This window comes from Lynx canadensis, chromosome A1 (assembly GCF_007474595.2).
Source record: "Lynx canadensis isolate LIC74 chromosome A1, mLynCan4.pri.v2, whole genome shotgun sequence".
In the NCBI taxonomy this organism is placed as follows: domain Eukaryota; kingdom Metazoa; phylum Chordata; class Mammalia; order Carnivora; family Felidae; genus Lynx; species Lynx canadensis.
The window spans coordinates 35,578,226-35,595,070 of record NC_044303.2 but is presented as its reverse complement, the minus strand read 5'-3'; the positions used below and the strand labels follow the sequence as shown (position 1 = coordinate 35,595,070).

General features: G+C 39.4%; 1 protein-coding gene across 1 annotated transcript in view; it reads left to right on the top strand.

The window, feature by feature from the left end:
* The window catches only part of DIAPH3 (diaphanous related formin 3), a 510,843-nt gene extending 494,539 nt beyond the window's left edge, over nt 1-16,304 (top strand). Inside the window, 5 exon segments of the mRNA XM_030311865.1 lie at nt 15,635-15,685; nt 15,688-15,734; nt 15,736-15,771; nt 15,773-15,840; nt 15,842-16,304. Coding sequence (XP_030167725.1) covers nt 15,635-15,685; nt 15,688-15,734; nt 15,736-15,771; nt 15,773-15,840; nt 15,842-15,908 — 269 coding nt within the window. The 3' untranslated portion in view covers nt 15,909-16,304.
* Nucleotides 16,305-16,845: the final 541 nt, after the last annotated feature.

Here is a 16,845-nt window from a genome sequence, read left to right as displayed (position 1 = left end):
TTATTCCATTTATATTCAAAATAGTTATTGATAGATATGAATTAAGAGCCTTTGTGTTATCTGTAAACTTGGGATTTCTGGTGATGTTCTCTGTTCCTTTCTAGTCTGTGTTGATTTTGATCTCCCCCCTCCACCCCACCACAAAGAGTTGCCTTTAATATTTCTTGCAGGGCTGGTTTAAGTGGTCTTGAATTCCTTTAGTTTTTGTTTGTCTGGGAAACTCTATCTCTCCTTCTATTTTGAATGACAGCCTTGCTGGATAAAGTATTCTTAGCTGCATATTTTTCCCATTCAGCACATTGAATATATCCTGCCACTCCTTCTGGCCTGACAAGTTTCTGTGGACAGATCTGCTGTGAATCTGATCTGTCTTCCCTCTTAAGTTAGAGATTTTTTTCCTTTGCTGCTTTCAAGATTATTTTCTTGTCTGTGTATCTTGTGAATATGACTATGATACATCTTGGTGATGGCCACCTTTTGTTGAATTTAGTGGCAGTTCTCTTTGCTTCTTGGATTTCAGTGCCAGTTTCCTTTCCCAGATTAGGGAATTTTTCAGCTATAATTTGCTTAAACAAACCTTCTCCTTTTTATCTCTCCTCATCTTCTGGGACTCCTATGATATGGATATTATTATACTTTAAGGAGTCACTGAATTCCCTAAGTCTACATTCGTCATCCAATACCTTTCTTTCCCTCTTCTTTTCATTATTTTCCATATTTATCTTCTGTATCACTGATTCATTCCTCTGCTTTATCCATCCTCGTTGTCATGGTATCCATTCAGATTTGCATTTCAGTTATAACATTTTTAATTTTGGCCTGACTAGTTTTTAGTTCTTTTATCTCTGCAGTAAGGAATTCTCTGATGTTTTCTATGCTTTTTAGAAACCCAGCTAATGTCCTTAAAATTGTTTTAAATTCTAGTTCAGACATCTCACCTATATCTGCATTGATTAAATTCTTGGCCATTATTCCCCCCTGTTTGTTCTTTTGGGGTGAATTCCTCCTTCTTGTCATATTTTTGGTGTGTCATTGTTAGGAAAGCCTGTTATATCCCTCCTTCTAAGAGTAATAGCTATTAAGAAGAGGTACAAAAAAGACAAAAGGAAGGTAAAACCTAGGTATGTTTTGGTCTGCTTGTTAAAAGAAGCTAGATCCACAAAATAATAAATAAATTTTTAAAATAATTAAATTAAAAATTAAAAAAAATTAAAGATTGCTTTTTCTTTATCCTATTAAACAACAACATGAAAGGAAGCTAGATCCTCTTTCTCCTAGAGCTGAAGCTTTACAACACTCTGTGATTAATAGACTGTGCATGAGATGGGTTTGTGCTGGTCTTCTGGGGGTGGGGCCTACTGTGCTGATTTCTCAGGCAGACTTGTCCTAGTGGAGATGCACCTGCAGGGTGCAAGGGGGTGGGGCTTGGTGTAAGTGGCTCTGTCCTCCACTAGGTGGCACTGTTTTGCTCACTGAAGTCAGTCTGTGCTGATGGGTGGGAGAGGGAAGGGGAGATGGTCTACTCCACTCTTTAATCCTGTCAGCAGGAAGCTTGCAGTGCCACTGTTCAGGAAGCCTTCACAGAAGAGCAAACAATAAAACAACCTCTTGTGTCCCCAGTTTCCGCCAGATCCCTGCCTTCACCCTGTCTGCATCCAAGCTATCTGCCTGCCAGGTGGCACAGCACTCCTGTGTTTTATCTCAGGTGTATGGCTGGCTTTCAAAACTCCAAATTTTAGAGATTAGTGCGGCACAGACACACACTGATCCTCTAGGGGAGGGTCTTGCTGTGCTGTGGCCATGCTGGCTTGTCTCAGAAGTAAGTTGTGTGATAGGGCAGCAGTTTAGAGGTTAGGGTAAAGCTCAGGAGAAAGCCGACACCAAGGCTTGTTGCCCTCAGCCGGTATCCCCATTCCTATGTTAGTGTATGGGACAGCTCAATGGCACATGCCAAGTCTTTTGCCCACCAGAGAGGCCTTGCCACATCTCCCAAATGCACTCCAAGCAGGGGAACTGCTTCTCCCCATGAGACCAAAGGGATCCTGAGACCACACTACCTGCTTCTGGTTCTCTTCCCTCCTTTCCCACCAGAGCACCACCAAGCCCACCAGGCACAGACCCTGGTGATGGTGTTGACCTTTGAAACTTGAGACTCTGCACTCTGCTATTTGTAAAAACTTGCAGTATTCAGCCCCTCTCTCTTTCCCAGTCAATAGTTTTATGGAAGTTTTTCTTGTGCATTTCTCTTCTCGTGCTTTCAATCATTCTCTCTTTTTCTTTCACTCCTCTATTTGTGATCGGGGTCCCTCCCCATGGTAGCACCCACAGATCTTCTCTCTCCCAAGTCAACTCTCTTCATCTCCTACCTTCCATGCTGTGGCCATTTTTTCTGTCTCTAGTTATGCAGATTTTCTCGCTCAGCCCTCAGTTTGATATCTTGGGTGTTTAGAATGATTATCTAGCTGTACTCAAGGGATAAGGCGAGCCTAGGGTCCCCCTACTCCTCAATCATCTTAACTCTGTTTCTCTTTACTCAACTATCTATTTGCCTAAGTTTTAAAATAATACTTTCTCCTTTGTTTTTGTTTCTTTGTTTTCTGATAAGATTTTTTTCCCTGAGGGGCACCTGGGTGGCTCAGTCGGTTAAACTTCTGACTTTGGCTCAGGTGTTAATCTCCAAGTTCATGAGTTTGAGCCCCGCATCGAGCTCTCTGCTGTCAGTGGAGGATCCCACTTGGGATCCTCTGTCCCCCTCTCTGCCCCTCCCCTACATGCATGCATGTGCAATCTCTTTCACAAATAAATGAACATTTAAAAACAAAAAAGAATTTCCTCCCTGAAATTGGTGTTTCATTTTTATTGAAGGATAGTTGGCATACAATCTTTATTAGTTTAAGCTGTACAACATTTGACAACTTACAGGTTATCCGTGCTCATTGTAAGTCACCTGCCAGCTGTCACCGTACAACATTCATACAACACAATTACAATACCACTAGCTGTATTCCCCATGATGTGCCTTTTATCCCTGTGACCTATTCATTCCATAACTGGAAGCTTCTCTCTCTTACTCCCCTTAACACATTTTGCTCATCTCCCTAACCTCTCCCCTCTGGCCACTGTCAGGTTTTTTTCTTTGTATTTATGGGTCTGTTAATGCATTTTTTTTTTTTGTTTGTGCATTTGTCTTCTAAATTCGACATGTTAGTAAAATCATATGATATTTATCTTTCTCTGACTGATTTCACTTAGCATAATACCCTCCTGGTCCATCTTTGTTTTCTCAAATGTCAATATCTCATTTTTTTATGGCTGAATAATATTCTATTGCATATATAAACCACATCTTCTTTATCCATTCTTCTGTCAGTTAACACTTTGCAAATAATGCTGCAATAAAGATAGGGATGCATAGATCTTTTAAAATTAGCATTGTTTGTTTTCTTTGGCTAAATACTCCATAGTGAAAGTACTAGATTATATGGTATTTCTATTTTAATTTTTTGAAGAGCCTCCATATTATTTCCATAGTAGCTATACCAATTTATATTCCAACCAACAGTGCACAACTTTGCCAGTGCTTGTTGTGTCTTTGTTTTTGGTATGAGGTAACATCTCAGTGTGGTTTTGATTTACATTTCCCTGATAATTAGTGATGTTGGCCATCTGCGTGTCTTCTTTCAAAAAATGTCTATTCAGATCCCATGCCCATTTTTTTATCTGATTATTTGGCTTTTTGGGGTTGAGTTGTATATGGTCTCATTTACAATATCTTCTTCCCCATTCAATAGCTGTCTTACCATTTTGTTGATGGTTTCCTTTGCTGTGCAAAAGCTTTTTATTTTGGTGTAGTCCCAATAGTTTATTTTTGCTTTTGTTTCCTTTGTCTGAGGAGACATATTTAGATAAATGTTGCTAAGGCCAATGCAAGAGATTACTGCCCATGTTTACTTATGAGAGTGTTACGGTTTCAGGTCTCGCCTTAGGTCTTTAATTTACTCTTAGTTTATTTTTGTCCATGATGTAAGAAAGTGGTCCAGTTTCATTCTTTTGCATACAGCTCTTCGGTTTTCCCAACACCATTTACTGAACAGACCGTCTTTTCCCCACTGCATATTCTTGCCGCTTTTGTCATGAATGAACTTACCACATATGCATGGGTTTATATGCATGGTTTTATTCCGAGGCTTTCTATTCTATTCCATTGATATGTGTATCTATTTCTGCCCAGTGCCATACTATTTGATTGTTATGGCTTTGTAGTATATCTTGAAATCTAGGATTGTGATACTTTCTTTCTCAAGATTGCTTTGGCTATTTGGAGTCTTTGGCAGATTCATGCAAATTTTAGGATTATTCTAGTTCTATGAAAAATGCTATTGGTATATTGATAGGGATTACATTGAATATGTAGATTGCTCTAAGAGGTATGGACATTTTAGGGGCGCCTGGGTGGCTCAGTCAGTTAAGCATCTGACTTCAGCTCAGGTCATGATCTCACAGCTCATGGGTTCAAGCCCCGTGTCGGGCTCTGTGCTGACAGCTCAGAGCCTGGAGCCTGCTTCCATTCTGTGTCTCCCTCTCTCTCTCTTACCCCTCCTCTGCTCATGCTCTGTCTCTCTCTGTCTCAAAAATAAACAAACATTAAAAAAATTTAAGAGGTATGGACATTTTAACAATAATTCTTCGAATTTATGAGCATGTATGTCTTTCCATTTGTGTCATCTTTAGTTTCTTTTATTTTTGAGAGAGAGAGAGAGGGAGACAGAGCATGAGCAGGGGAGGGGGAGAGAGAGGAAGACACAGAATCTGAAGCAGGCTCCAGGCTCTGAGCTGTCAGCACAGAGCCCAGCATGGGGCTTGAACTCATGAACTGTGAGATCATGACCTGAGCTGAAGTCGGATGCTTGGCTGACTGAGCCACCCAGGCACCCCATCTTTAGTTTCTTTCATCAATGTTTTATAATATTCAAAGTACAGGTTTTTTTTTTACCTCCTATGAATTTTATTTCTGGTGCAATTGTAAATAGGATTGTTTTCTTAATTTCTCTTTCTGCAATGTTATTATTAGTGTACAGAAACAACAGATTTCTATATATTAACTTTGTATTCTGCAACTTTACTAGATTTATTACTGCCAGTAGTTTTTGGTTGGAGTCTTTAGAGTTTTCTATGTATCATGTTCATGTCACCTACAAATAGTGACAATTTTACTTTTTTCATACCAATTGGACCCTTCAGTTTTTCTTGTCTGATTGCTATTGCTAGAACTTCCAGTACTAGATTGAGTAAAAGTGGAGACAGTGAACATCCTCCTTCCTGATCCTAGAGGAAAAGCTCTCAGTTTCCCACCATTGAGTATGATGTTAGCTGTGTTTTTGTCAAAAATTGTTTTTTATTATGTTAAGGTATGTTCTCTAAGGCCATTTCATTGAAAGTTTATATCGTGAACAGATGTTGAATATGTTAAATGCATTTTCTGTATTGTTTATTTCTTTTTCTAGTTCCTTTAGGCTTAAGGTTAGGTTATTTGAGCTTTTTCTCATTTCTTGAAATTGGCCTCCTGGAACTATTTTTGTTGTGTCTTAAAGATTTTGAAACGTTGTGTTTTCATTTTATTGGTCTCCATGTATTTTTATTTCCTCTTTGGTTTTTTTCATTGACACATGGGTTGTTCAGTAGTATATTGTTTCACCTGCAATGTTTTTCCCATTTTTTTTCTTCTAATTGATTACTAATTTCATACCATTGTTGTTGGGAAAGATGCTTAATAGGATTTTAACCTTTTTGATTCATTGAGACTTGTTTTGTGGCCTAACATGATCTATCCTGGAAAATGTTCCATGTGCATTGATTTTTCTGCGTGGATGATCTATCCATTGATGTAAGTGGGGTGTTAGAGTCGCCTAGTATTATTTTACTATTGTCAATTTCTCCCTTTTTTGTCTGCTAATATTCGCTATATTTTTTAGATGCTCCAATGTTGGATGCTTCTAAATTATGGGCCTGGGATGTTCCGGGGTGTTTTGTACCTGTGTCATCTGGGCAAGAGGGCTGAAGTTGTAGTGAGCGCTGACCAGGGATTTACCAACATGTTCTGTGTTGGGTGGCCTTGGTGGGATGTCTGGGGCTAGTGTGGACCTTTGAGCCCAGGGCTCACTGAGGTCATAGATCAGCTAGGCTGCCTGGACCCTGCTCCTATCCACACTATCAAGGTGGAGGGGAAATGAAAACCATACCACTTGCCAACCTTTTAACCCAGAAAGCTCTCCTGACATTTGGCCAAGTTCTAGGGTAGATCCTTTATATTCTACTTGTTCTTTTAAACCACGCCATCTGGGGCTGGTATGGGCTAGGTCCCCAGGGCTCCCAAAGGTGGCAGGATGGCTATTGAGCCTGGACACTCTTCCCATCTATACTATCAAGGTAGAAGAGGAACATAAACAGTGGCACTTGCCAGCCACTCTGAGCTGGAGAGAGTCCAGTAGCTCTGCTGCCATTTGGCAGGGCTCAGGGCTGGTTCCTTTATATTCTAGTTGCCTTTTTTAAACTTCAGGGTTTGTTTTCGTTTTGATGTTTTCTGTACCCCAGGGCAGATGAATCCGCACAAGGTCCCTTTGCCTCCATCTCTTGCATTATGTATCTGGTCTTGTGCAGAAGCTGTCCATTCAGGCCTCAGTTCTTCAGGAGGAATAAACAGGTGTAAATTTGGTGTGCCCAGGGAGGAGATGAATTCTGGGTCTTCCTACACCCACCATCCATAACCACAGCCGTTCTTATTCCTGAAATTGGCATTTTAAAGAGACCTAGGTAAGAATTCCTGGAGGGATCAAGTAGAACATTTACATTTCAAGGCACAGAGAAAGAATGTAAGTTCCTCTGTGCCCAACTTTTGTTTTTAGGGCCAAAACTTTTACAATATTACAAAAAGTCTTTCAGGATAAATAGAGGAGGTTTGGGGATTGGTAAAAGAATAGGTGGGCTTTAATGTTTCTGGAGCTGCTTTTCTGGTTTTGTAAGATTTGTAAAGTAGTTTTTATTCAATTTGAGAGAGAGAGTGAGGGGTCGGGAGGCAGAGAAAGAGAGAGAACCCCAAGTAGGCTCTTCACTGTCATTGTGAGCCCGATGCATGACTTGATGTCAAGAACCATGAGATCAAGACCTGAGCCAAAAGCAAGAGTCTGAAGCTTAACCAACTGAGCCACCCAGGCTCCCAAAGGACAGTTGCTTTTAATTCCTCAAGGAATTGGGTTGTAACTAAAATGACATCATAGATTGATCCACCTATTAATCCTTTTATGAGAGCTGTAGAAAGTTTTTCTTGCCTTCTGGGTACATAGTTTCATTTTAGTTAAGGGGAGAAGGCCTTAAAAATATTCCCATTAGGCTCCAATTAACAGCTTCTGACCTAAGAGCTACTTCATTCGAGTTGGTATTTAAGAATTTGCATGGCCCAGGGGTGCCTGGCTGGCTCAGTTAAGCTCATGACTTCAGCTGAGGTCATGATCTCACAGTTCATGAGTTCAAGCCCCTTGTTGGGCTCTGTGCTGACAGCTCTGTTCCTGAAGCCTGCTTCAGATTCTGTGTCTCCCTCTGTCTCTGCCCCTCCTCCACTCGTGCTCGCACTTTCTCTCTCAAAAATAAACATTTAAAATTTTTTTTTAAAAATTTGCATAACTTGGAGCCTGCTTCAGATTCTGTGTCCCCTCTCTCTGCCCTCCCCTGCTCTCACTCTCTCTCTCAAAAATAAATACTAAAAAAAAATTTTTTTTTTAAGAATTTGCATAGGACCTTTGAGTACACTTCTTTTTCCAGTGTCCAGGTGATTACAAATGAAACATTCACCCTTGGACCATCATTCTGATGGTGGATACCTAGAGGGTGTAATGTGGGCAGCCAAGCAGTATCTCAGGTGCGTGGCTTTGGGTCTGTTGTAGCTGTAAGGCCAGTAGTGTGGCCGACTTTTGTTTGCAGTTGTGTTCCAAAGACCTTTCAGTGTTCAGCTGTGGTTGTAAGTTCAGATACTAAAAGATTTGTTGCTATTTTGTGAGTTTCTATGGGTTCATGAGGGGACCATGCTGAAATCAAACATCTCAAAAACTGTCCTGTTTTGCCATTTTGCTTCCCACATCCATTCTTGGACTTTGCAGGTCCCACCATCATTTGCACAAGCTGATAAGGATCTGGCAGACTGGGGTTGTAGGCCCTAATAATGACTAAATTCTCAGAACACTTTTGGGGATCCTCCCCTTGGAAATTCTATAATTATGACCCTTATTTCATTGTTGACCAAGGAGTTAAGGATACCGAGAAGGATCACCCAGGACCTGGGGTGGTTTATTGTAAAGGTAACTGTTTAATAGTCTCTTCAGAGTGGAAAGGCAGTTCAGACAGAGTTAGAACATGAGTACTCAGGTAAAGAAAGGTAGAGGAGAGTGATAGGAGTCATGTCAGCTTTATCGTCATTTGTTTTAGGTACCTCTTATGTCTTTAATTTTTCATGAGCCTTTAACAACAAATTTTTTAATGAAATAGTTTAGAATCTTGAAGCCTTTTAGGAGTTTTTGCCACCAATTAAAGTAGGTACCCCATTCTGTTTAATTCAGGAACCCTTGCTTTCAAGTGTACTTTTAAGTGAACGATCTTGTCTAATTGAGATGCTCCCCATAATGGCTATTTTAATTCTAGGTTGCCTTTAGTAAGATTTTGCCACTTTCGTAGATATTTATACATTCGTAACCATAGTCTTAGACATGAAATAAGCAGGTGTGCTGTAAGGTGACACACTCAACTTTTTTGGAATTTAAAGATCTCATTTAATTTTCTTTTTTTTTTTAAGCTAAGCCTTTGGGTCTCTTGGAGTCAAACTAATACTTAAAAGGGATGTGGCCTCTGGGTTGGGGTTGTGTGGTGTTTGCCATATACCTCATTGCGTAGATATTGAGGTTGGCAGGTGACCTAGGGTCAATCTAACCTGTCCCATGACTAACTTATCCTAACATGAGTCTTGGGTTAGGTGGCAAGAGCTTTAACAGCTTTTAAATGCTAGACTTTTGTCCACCAGTTTTGTAGCTGCTTCCCAGATTCCTTTAGCAATAGCTTTTCTCTATACAAAACAAGACCAACAAACCTGTGCACCTTAACACACCAGCAGTAACCAAAAGATGTTGCTGCAGCCTGGACAAGAAAAGACCCTGTGTGGCCACTACTAATTCCCACCATGGAATCTTGGGCTGGGGGAAGTACTGAACCAGCAGACCTCAACAAAATGGGGACTGGGGACTCCACAAACTGGGGAATTGCAGACTGCCACAAACAGTTCCCATGTGGATTTGGGAACAGAAACAAGGGCTGGGGGTATCCAGCAATTCAACAAGAATTGTGGCCTGAACTACCAGCAGCTCCCATGTCGAATTGACAGGAAAGCCAATTAGATCAGAAGCTCAGCACCAGAGCTGAAGTCAGAACCAAGAGGAACTTACAGCCCTCAGAAATGTTCATGGGTACTGCTCCTGTGTTTCTGGTTGTTTCCAAAGCCCCCAGAAGTTCACTTCAGAACCCACTGCTGCCCCCAAATCTATTAGAAAGCAAAATTCGACTGAGTAAATTTGAAGATCAAACTGGCTTTAGTCAACAGTTAATCAGGCAGCATCCCATCTAGAACGTAGAAAGGAGCTTCGATGAGTTATAAGAAGACTATGGAAGCTATGGAAGACTTTTACAGGCTGAAAGAGGGTGACAAAGGAAAGGGTGTTTTGTTTCAGGCGAGGCCTCCTTCCTTTGAAAGGGGACAGAAAGGGTCGATTGGGCAGATTACCTCACTAGTGCTAACCAGAAAATTCCAGATTGATTGGTAACCTTTAGTTACATTCATAGGTGAAGCTTAAACTGCAATCAGGTTAGGTATCAGTCTTGGTTTGTTGATGTGCGGCTCAGCACAAGTGACTCCAGTTTGGACATGTTTTGTTAACAGGTGTCAATTATTTTCTCAATCCAGAGATATCCTTTATTTATCATTGTCTTTGTTTTGTGAATTGGGGGAGTAACTGTTTTGTTGTTTTTGTTTCTACATAATCGGTTTCAGTAAGAGTGTCTTGGCACTCCCAAAAGATATTGACTGTATACAAAATGCCCTTTTGCTCTTTTTGTCACTTTTACACGTTTTCAATACAAAGGTAAAATGAACAGCAAAATGAAACTAAGGGAAGACATTATTTTATAGCATCAGTAAATCAACAGTAAGAAACACCACAGGGATATGGGCTGCTGGCGGCCAGCACTAACTTCAGTTATTGCATAGATTAAAAACATATATTTGTCACACACTTTACTATCATGTACACCCAGTAGTGCTTTAAAAATTATATTTATGGGTTATTTTTTTCTCTCACCAAAGTAAAGCCATTTCTGGGGTGAAACAAACAGCTACTTAGTAGGTCAAAGTAATAGTTAGGAGCAAAAGGTAAAGAACTGTGAAGAGAAACCAAACTTCAGGAAGGCTAAACAGATGCAGTCAATTTAGGACACCAGCGTTTTGTATTCTTCCTCCTGTCAAAGCTGCCACAGGCTCACCAGGACCACAAAAGGCAGGAGCTCAATTTTATATTTCATCTGAGAGTTTGGCACTTCTAAGAAGCCAGTGCCCATTAGAACCACAATGTGATGGGGGATCAATACCGACTTAAAGGAATAATACCTCTTTCTAAACCATAACTGATATTTCCTGCAGCTGAGAGGGTTTTCCCCAAGGGCCATCAGCCAGGACTCAGCCTCGCCTCAGCATAAGCAACATAACAACTGTTGGCTGAAACATTTCCTCCTTTGAAGGCCACGTTGCATATATTTATGTTCAGTCTCTTGTCAGCAACTTTCCTAGTTTCCCATGTCTTTTGTGTTACTGGAGAAACAATGGAAAATTAGCTCAGGAATGGTGGGTGTTTTTTGTTTTCGGCTTGTTTAGCTTTCTTTGTCTTCCGAATCTGTAGTCCACCAAAGGTCATGTGAGATCCACCCCTAAATGTAGTTTAGGGCTTTTATTCTCCTGTTTAAGTCCAGTGGGTTCTCTGTATTTAACTTTTCATTCAGTTTCAGGGAAAAAAAAAAAAAAATCCATGGTCAAACTCCAGAATCAATTCTTACGGTGAGAATCATATCGAAATAAGTGAGTTTTGTCTTAAAGGAAAATAGCATGTATTCTCACACTGTTTATTTCCACAGAAACATAAAAACAAGGTGTGTGGATTAGACTCCCTTACTGACCTACTACTAAGAATAGCAGCTGGTCCCTGCCATCTGTACTATAATCACCAATGGCCCTGGATGTTGGCCATAGTCCTAGATATATCATACTTCCCTTCACAAACATCAATTGTAACATCTTGTAAGCCCTGGATTTGATTCATAAAATAATAGCACAAGCTCCCTCTCTCTGGGGAGTTAAGCAATCATTCTGCTTTGCTTTCATATTTTTAGTTCCTGTTTAAAAATGTGTACTCGTAAGGACTTGAGTTGATGGGATAGAGAAAGACTTCTTTTTTTCTTGATACCCCAGCCCTGTCTTTCGTTGAAAGAGTCCAAGTGCATTATCTTGTATTTGGAACAGTCTAATTTCATAGGAAAAGGATATGAGCCCACCAGCTTCAAATTACAATTTATTTTATGTCTCTGATCACCTATATAGAGCTCTCTCCAAATTAAAGGGTTGTGGCATGCCCCTGATGTTCACAGCGAACCATGTAGAAATGAAGTGCATGTTTTTGTGTGGAATTTGTATCTGTGGTTCAGCCCACATGAAGCCACCAATAGTAGTAGACTTTAAAATAATAGTAATGTCAAAAGACACCTGGCTTTGAACCAACATTATAACAAAAGTGAACGTCCAACTCGGTGGCTTCCTCTACCTGTTAACATTTTCGCTAGTTGCAGTGTGATGGGAGACTTCTCCGTCTCAACTTTATCAGCTTTGTGATTTCAGATGAGACTCCCTCAGTTCCACAGTTTGGGCCTCCCATGACTGGGGACAAAGCAAAAAGAAAGAAACTGGTCCCACATGAAGGCTCTTGAGGTACTAGGATATAAATGTGAGGGCTGGGGTGAAGAGTTGTTATCTACGAGCTATAAACTCATTCTTAAGAAGCCCTTGTGCACTTTCTTTTTTATTTCTTGGTGGTTTCAGGAACGGTCACTTTCTGTTTGTATCATCTTGTCTGTTGCTTCTCATAAAAGATTCTCCTCCTGAAACCACAGAGGAGTTAAATGCCAGCTTGGTTTTTCTCTTATCTATGGGTGTGCTGCAGGAACAAAATAATATTTGGGGTTTTCTTAAAAGGGTGGAAATGCTCTTGCCTGCATTGACCCACCCAGTGTTATCCACCTAAGCCTCCGAAGAAGTTCAAAGAGCAAACAGTTAAAGAGAAGCCCAGGCTCTGCTAGGCATTTCATCCTTGGATCTGGCATAGATGGAGTCAAAGAGGACCAAAATATCCAAGTGGATATACAGTCCTTGCTGTTAGCAACACGCAGTTTATTAGTGACCTTGACAAGAGCTGTTTCAGAAGAGGAACGGTCAAAACATGATTGGAGTGGGTTCAAGAGAAAATAGGAAGAGAGGAAGTGAGACAGTAAGAATGGGCAATTCTGTTGAGATATTTTGCTATAAAGGCAGTCAACAATTGAGGTAGTAAATGGAGACTGTGGAGTCAAATATATATATTTTTTCTCTAAAGATTGGGTTTAATACAGCATATTTGTATGCTGAGGGGAATGATCACATGAAGAAGGTAACGTTTCCAATATGGTAGAGAGAGGACAAGCTGCAGGGGGGAATGTCGGTGAATAGACAAGTGACAGTAGTATGTGGTGTTCACTGTGAAGATTTGTCCTCAGAGGGGGGCAGAGAAGATCCTAAGGAGAGAAGGAGTGTATGTGCGTGAAGCTTATGGGAGTAGGGTAGGGGTAGGCAGAAGCTTATGGGAGTTCTCTTCTGATTGCTTCTATGAATGAGTTAAATGGCAGTGAAGGAGAACATGTTGGACAGTTGATAAGAAAGGAGAAGGTGTAAATATTTGTCTAGGAGAATGGAAGAGTAATGGACTAGGAACTGCAGTGTTATTAAGGTCATACTTGAAATTCATGGTCATGAATTTCAGCAAGACCCAGAAAGCAAAGGAGTACATGTGTGACCTTGGACATACTGCTCTGAGGTAGTTTACATGGGTCTACTATCTGCTGTACAAAGTTGTTGAGAGAATTAAATGTGACAGAAAGCATTTTGAAGTATAAGTACAGGATATGATTATTATGAAACTTAGCTTTGAATTACTTAGCACTTTTCCTTGGCAAAAAGCTTTTCAAATTTGTTTAAGACAGCCTTAGTATCTCTAGAGACAGCATTTGGCTTCTGCCACTGATTTACTCCGTAACTCAGTCTAAGCAAATGACTTAACTTCCTTTTGCTTTTACCTCTCAATCTATAAAATGAGGGTGGTTATGTTTAAAGCACAACAAATGCTTTATAAATAAAGGTGCTATGTAAACGCAAGCTGGTAATAAAATGGTATTTCAAGCCTCACTGGTACGGTCACTGGAAACTCAGACAGGTCAGCCTTGGGGGGTAGGTACATCCCTTAAGAAGCTTTTATAGAAGGGAAACACGAGTATCTTGAAATTGGTGTCACCCACGTTATTTCCATTAACATTCACAACTACTCTTTAAGGTTGATTCATAGAACCTGAGACACAAAAAGCACAAAAAGTTCCATTGTTAAAGCCAAGCAGAAGCTTGGATTTCAATCCAGATTTCTCTTAAAACCCTATGCCCCTTTTTCATTTTGTCACATATAGAATTGGGCTTGATACATTGTAGCCAGAGAAGTATGGGATATTTTGTGTTTATTACACACCCATATTTTAGCCAACTTAATCTCTCGTTTGCCATCAAAAATGGAGCTAGAGTTGCCCAGCAGCAGGATACCAGCTACTTCATTGGAGATATCATCATGATGGAGTCGTTTACAAGAAACCAAATGACAAGAAAAGATAGGAACATCTGGAGAAAGGAGCGTAAGCTTGACCAAAGATTTACACTTAGCTACAAATGCAGTTTTCAGACATTCTGGGACAGGAGGGTGGATACTATAAAAATAAATAAATTTGTGTGATCATGGGAACTGCAGGAATAGTATGTCCTCTGTCCTCTCGACTACAAACACAATATGTACATTATATATTTAATTATATAACTAAGAACTATATAATTTATAAATTACAAAGCATAAATAGCTCTAGGAAAATCAGTGCTCTGTTAGATTTTTATTTTGAGTAACGATTGCCAGCTGATAGAGAGGTGATAGGAAAGCTGTATTTATTTTCTTCCAACAGCTAAAAGGTGATCATACGTCTAAAATTTGTTGAGATTGTCCAAGAAAGTGTGTAAAATACTCATCCATCACTGGAAGCCCTGGTCAGGAAATGACAGTGCAGTAAATATCTTCAGCAGCCACCTTTTAATGTACAAGCTGTTTTCGGTTGGAATTTTCAGCACTCACATAAAACACACTGTCATGAGTGACTGCTTGTGCTCCAAAGTCATTACTATTGGGATAATGGAACATCTCTCAGCGAATAACCAAAAAACTTTAAATGTCATGTCAAGTTTGTTGAAGCCATTTTCAAGCCCCGTTCAAGGTTACATGAATATTGAGGGTGTCTGTTTTTTAGAAGTGTTGAGGTCTGTGAGAGCTAACTCATAAGGTTGTACAATAGGAGAGTCAGTTAATTAAAAGAAAATCTCGTGTTCCTTGCAAAAGTCAATCAGCCAGAGCCTTTTAGTCATTAGCTACTGCAGCTCTCTCCTTATAGCCTTCTACGTCAGGCTCAGTCACTTACCAATAAAAGAATATGTATGTGTGTATGTATACATGTCTGTATAAATATATGTGTGTGTATTTGACAGATTATGATGTAGATTTGCTAGGAAGTTTTAACAATTTGCCTCCCAAATGCAATATTTCTTTTGAGGGAAGTCGTTGACTTTTTACAGTCCTATTATAAACTTTCCTTTTTGGTTTTTTAAAAAATAATAATTCTCATTATTATTCCAACTAAGGTATATCTTGGGTCATAGAGTTGGAGATAATTTCTTCACCCAGCGCATATTTATTGAGCATCAATTTGCTCCAGAGCCATTTTAGGCACTGACATTAAAGCAGTATTTCGAACCACCTCCCTGCTGTCTTGGAGCTTATATTCTAGTAAAGAGACAGAGAATGGACGAGGTAAACAGATATATGATGTGTCTGGTGGTTAGGAGTTCAGTGAAGGAAAAAATGAGGAAGGATGCGTGATGGAAAGGGGCAGCGCTATTCAGTTGTATGGTCAGAAGAGGCCTCTCTATTTAGATAGCATTTTGAGCAAAGAACCACGAAGGAAATCGGCATTTGTCTAATGAAATGGTTGTCTATTTACATTTTAGTTTCTTCTTAAACTATGTGTATTTATTTTCAATCTACCGTCTCTGCTGAATTTTTTATTTAGTCTATCTAGAGGACTTGTCTGATAATAATTATTTTAAGTTAATGTGCACAGTCTGCTTATCACAGTGATAAGTTTAATGTTTCTTTCTTCCTTACTGTAGAAAATCAGAAAGTGCAGTTGACAGAAGGGTCACGTTCACACTACAATATCAATTGAACTCAACGAGGACTCCAGTCGCCAAGGAGCTTAATTATAATCTAGGACACTCATACGTCTACAGAGAGGATCAAGGCAGTTTGAGAAGAAGGAAGCCTGTAATGTAGAAAGCAACAGAAAAAAGGAAATGGAACTTCTTGGCTCTGTTCTAAAACGAATCTGTTCCCGAAGTTGAAGCCCTGCTGGCAAGATTACGAGCTTATAAATTAAACTGGTAAAAAATGATTAAGCCAAATATAAAGCCATGCTCTAAGCTATAACACTTGAAAAAATGCTTTATATAAGTGACTTTATATAGTTTAAATTATGATATATATTAGAAAAATAAAGCTAACTACATGATTGCAATGCTTTTTTCTATGTACTTGAGGATTTGGCTTATTCAAATTGTAATGGGTTTTAATGCCTTTCTTGTCTCCTGGTATTCATGTGTTCTATATTTGTGGCTAAATTATACATAATGCTTAGAGAACAGGTAGGTAGCCATGTGGTTCAGCAATGTGTCCTGAAGAGAATACGTTTATTAAGTCACTGTAATTTTTACCTTACTGTTCTTAGCATTAATGATATCAAATTATAATGTCAACTCTTGGTGTGTGTATATATGGGGTGTGGTGTGTATGTATAATATATATTTATTATATACATACACATATATGTGTATAATATATATATGTATATATATTACACATGTATGTGTATTATATATATATATATATATATATATATATATATATATATATTCCCCATGCATGTCATTTAACATAGGCCCAAGTTTCTCCTTAGTTGGGATCTACATGCTATCAACGTAACATCAGAAACATGAAATTGAATGTAACAGAGCTGTAAGGAAATGAATGTAAGCTCATTATTATCATTGTTGAATTCGTGTTAATTAGAGCCTGCAGGAGACTATAAGGCCGTTGAGCACATTTCCAAAAATGATGTACTAGCAATGTATGCACTCTTTGTGAAATGCACATACTTTTGTATAAAGTAGATGTATATGGTGTTAGAGTGCTGCCGAAACTCTTAACTGCGAGAGCATTTTTCCCCTTGGTTATTATGACTCTCAGGAAGTAGCATCTTGAAACTTCCCAAGTAACGAAGTTTTTTTTTTTTTTTTCGGTGAACAAACTTGAAATTACAGTCTCT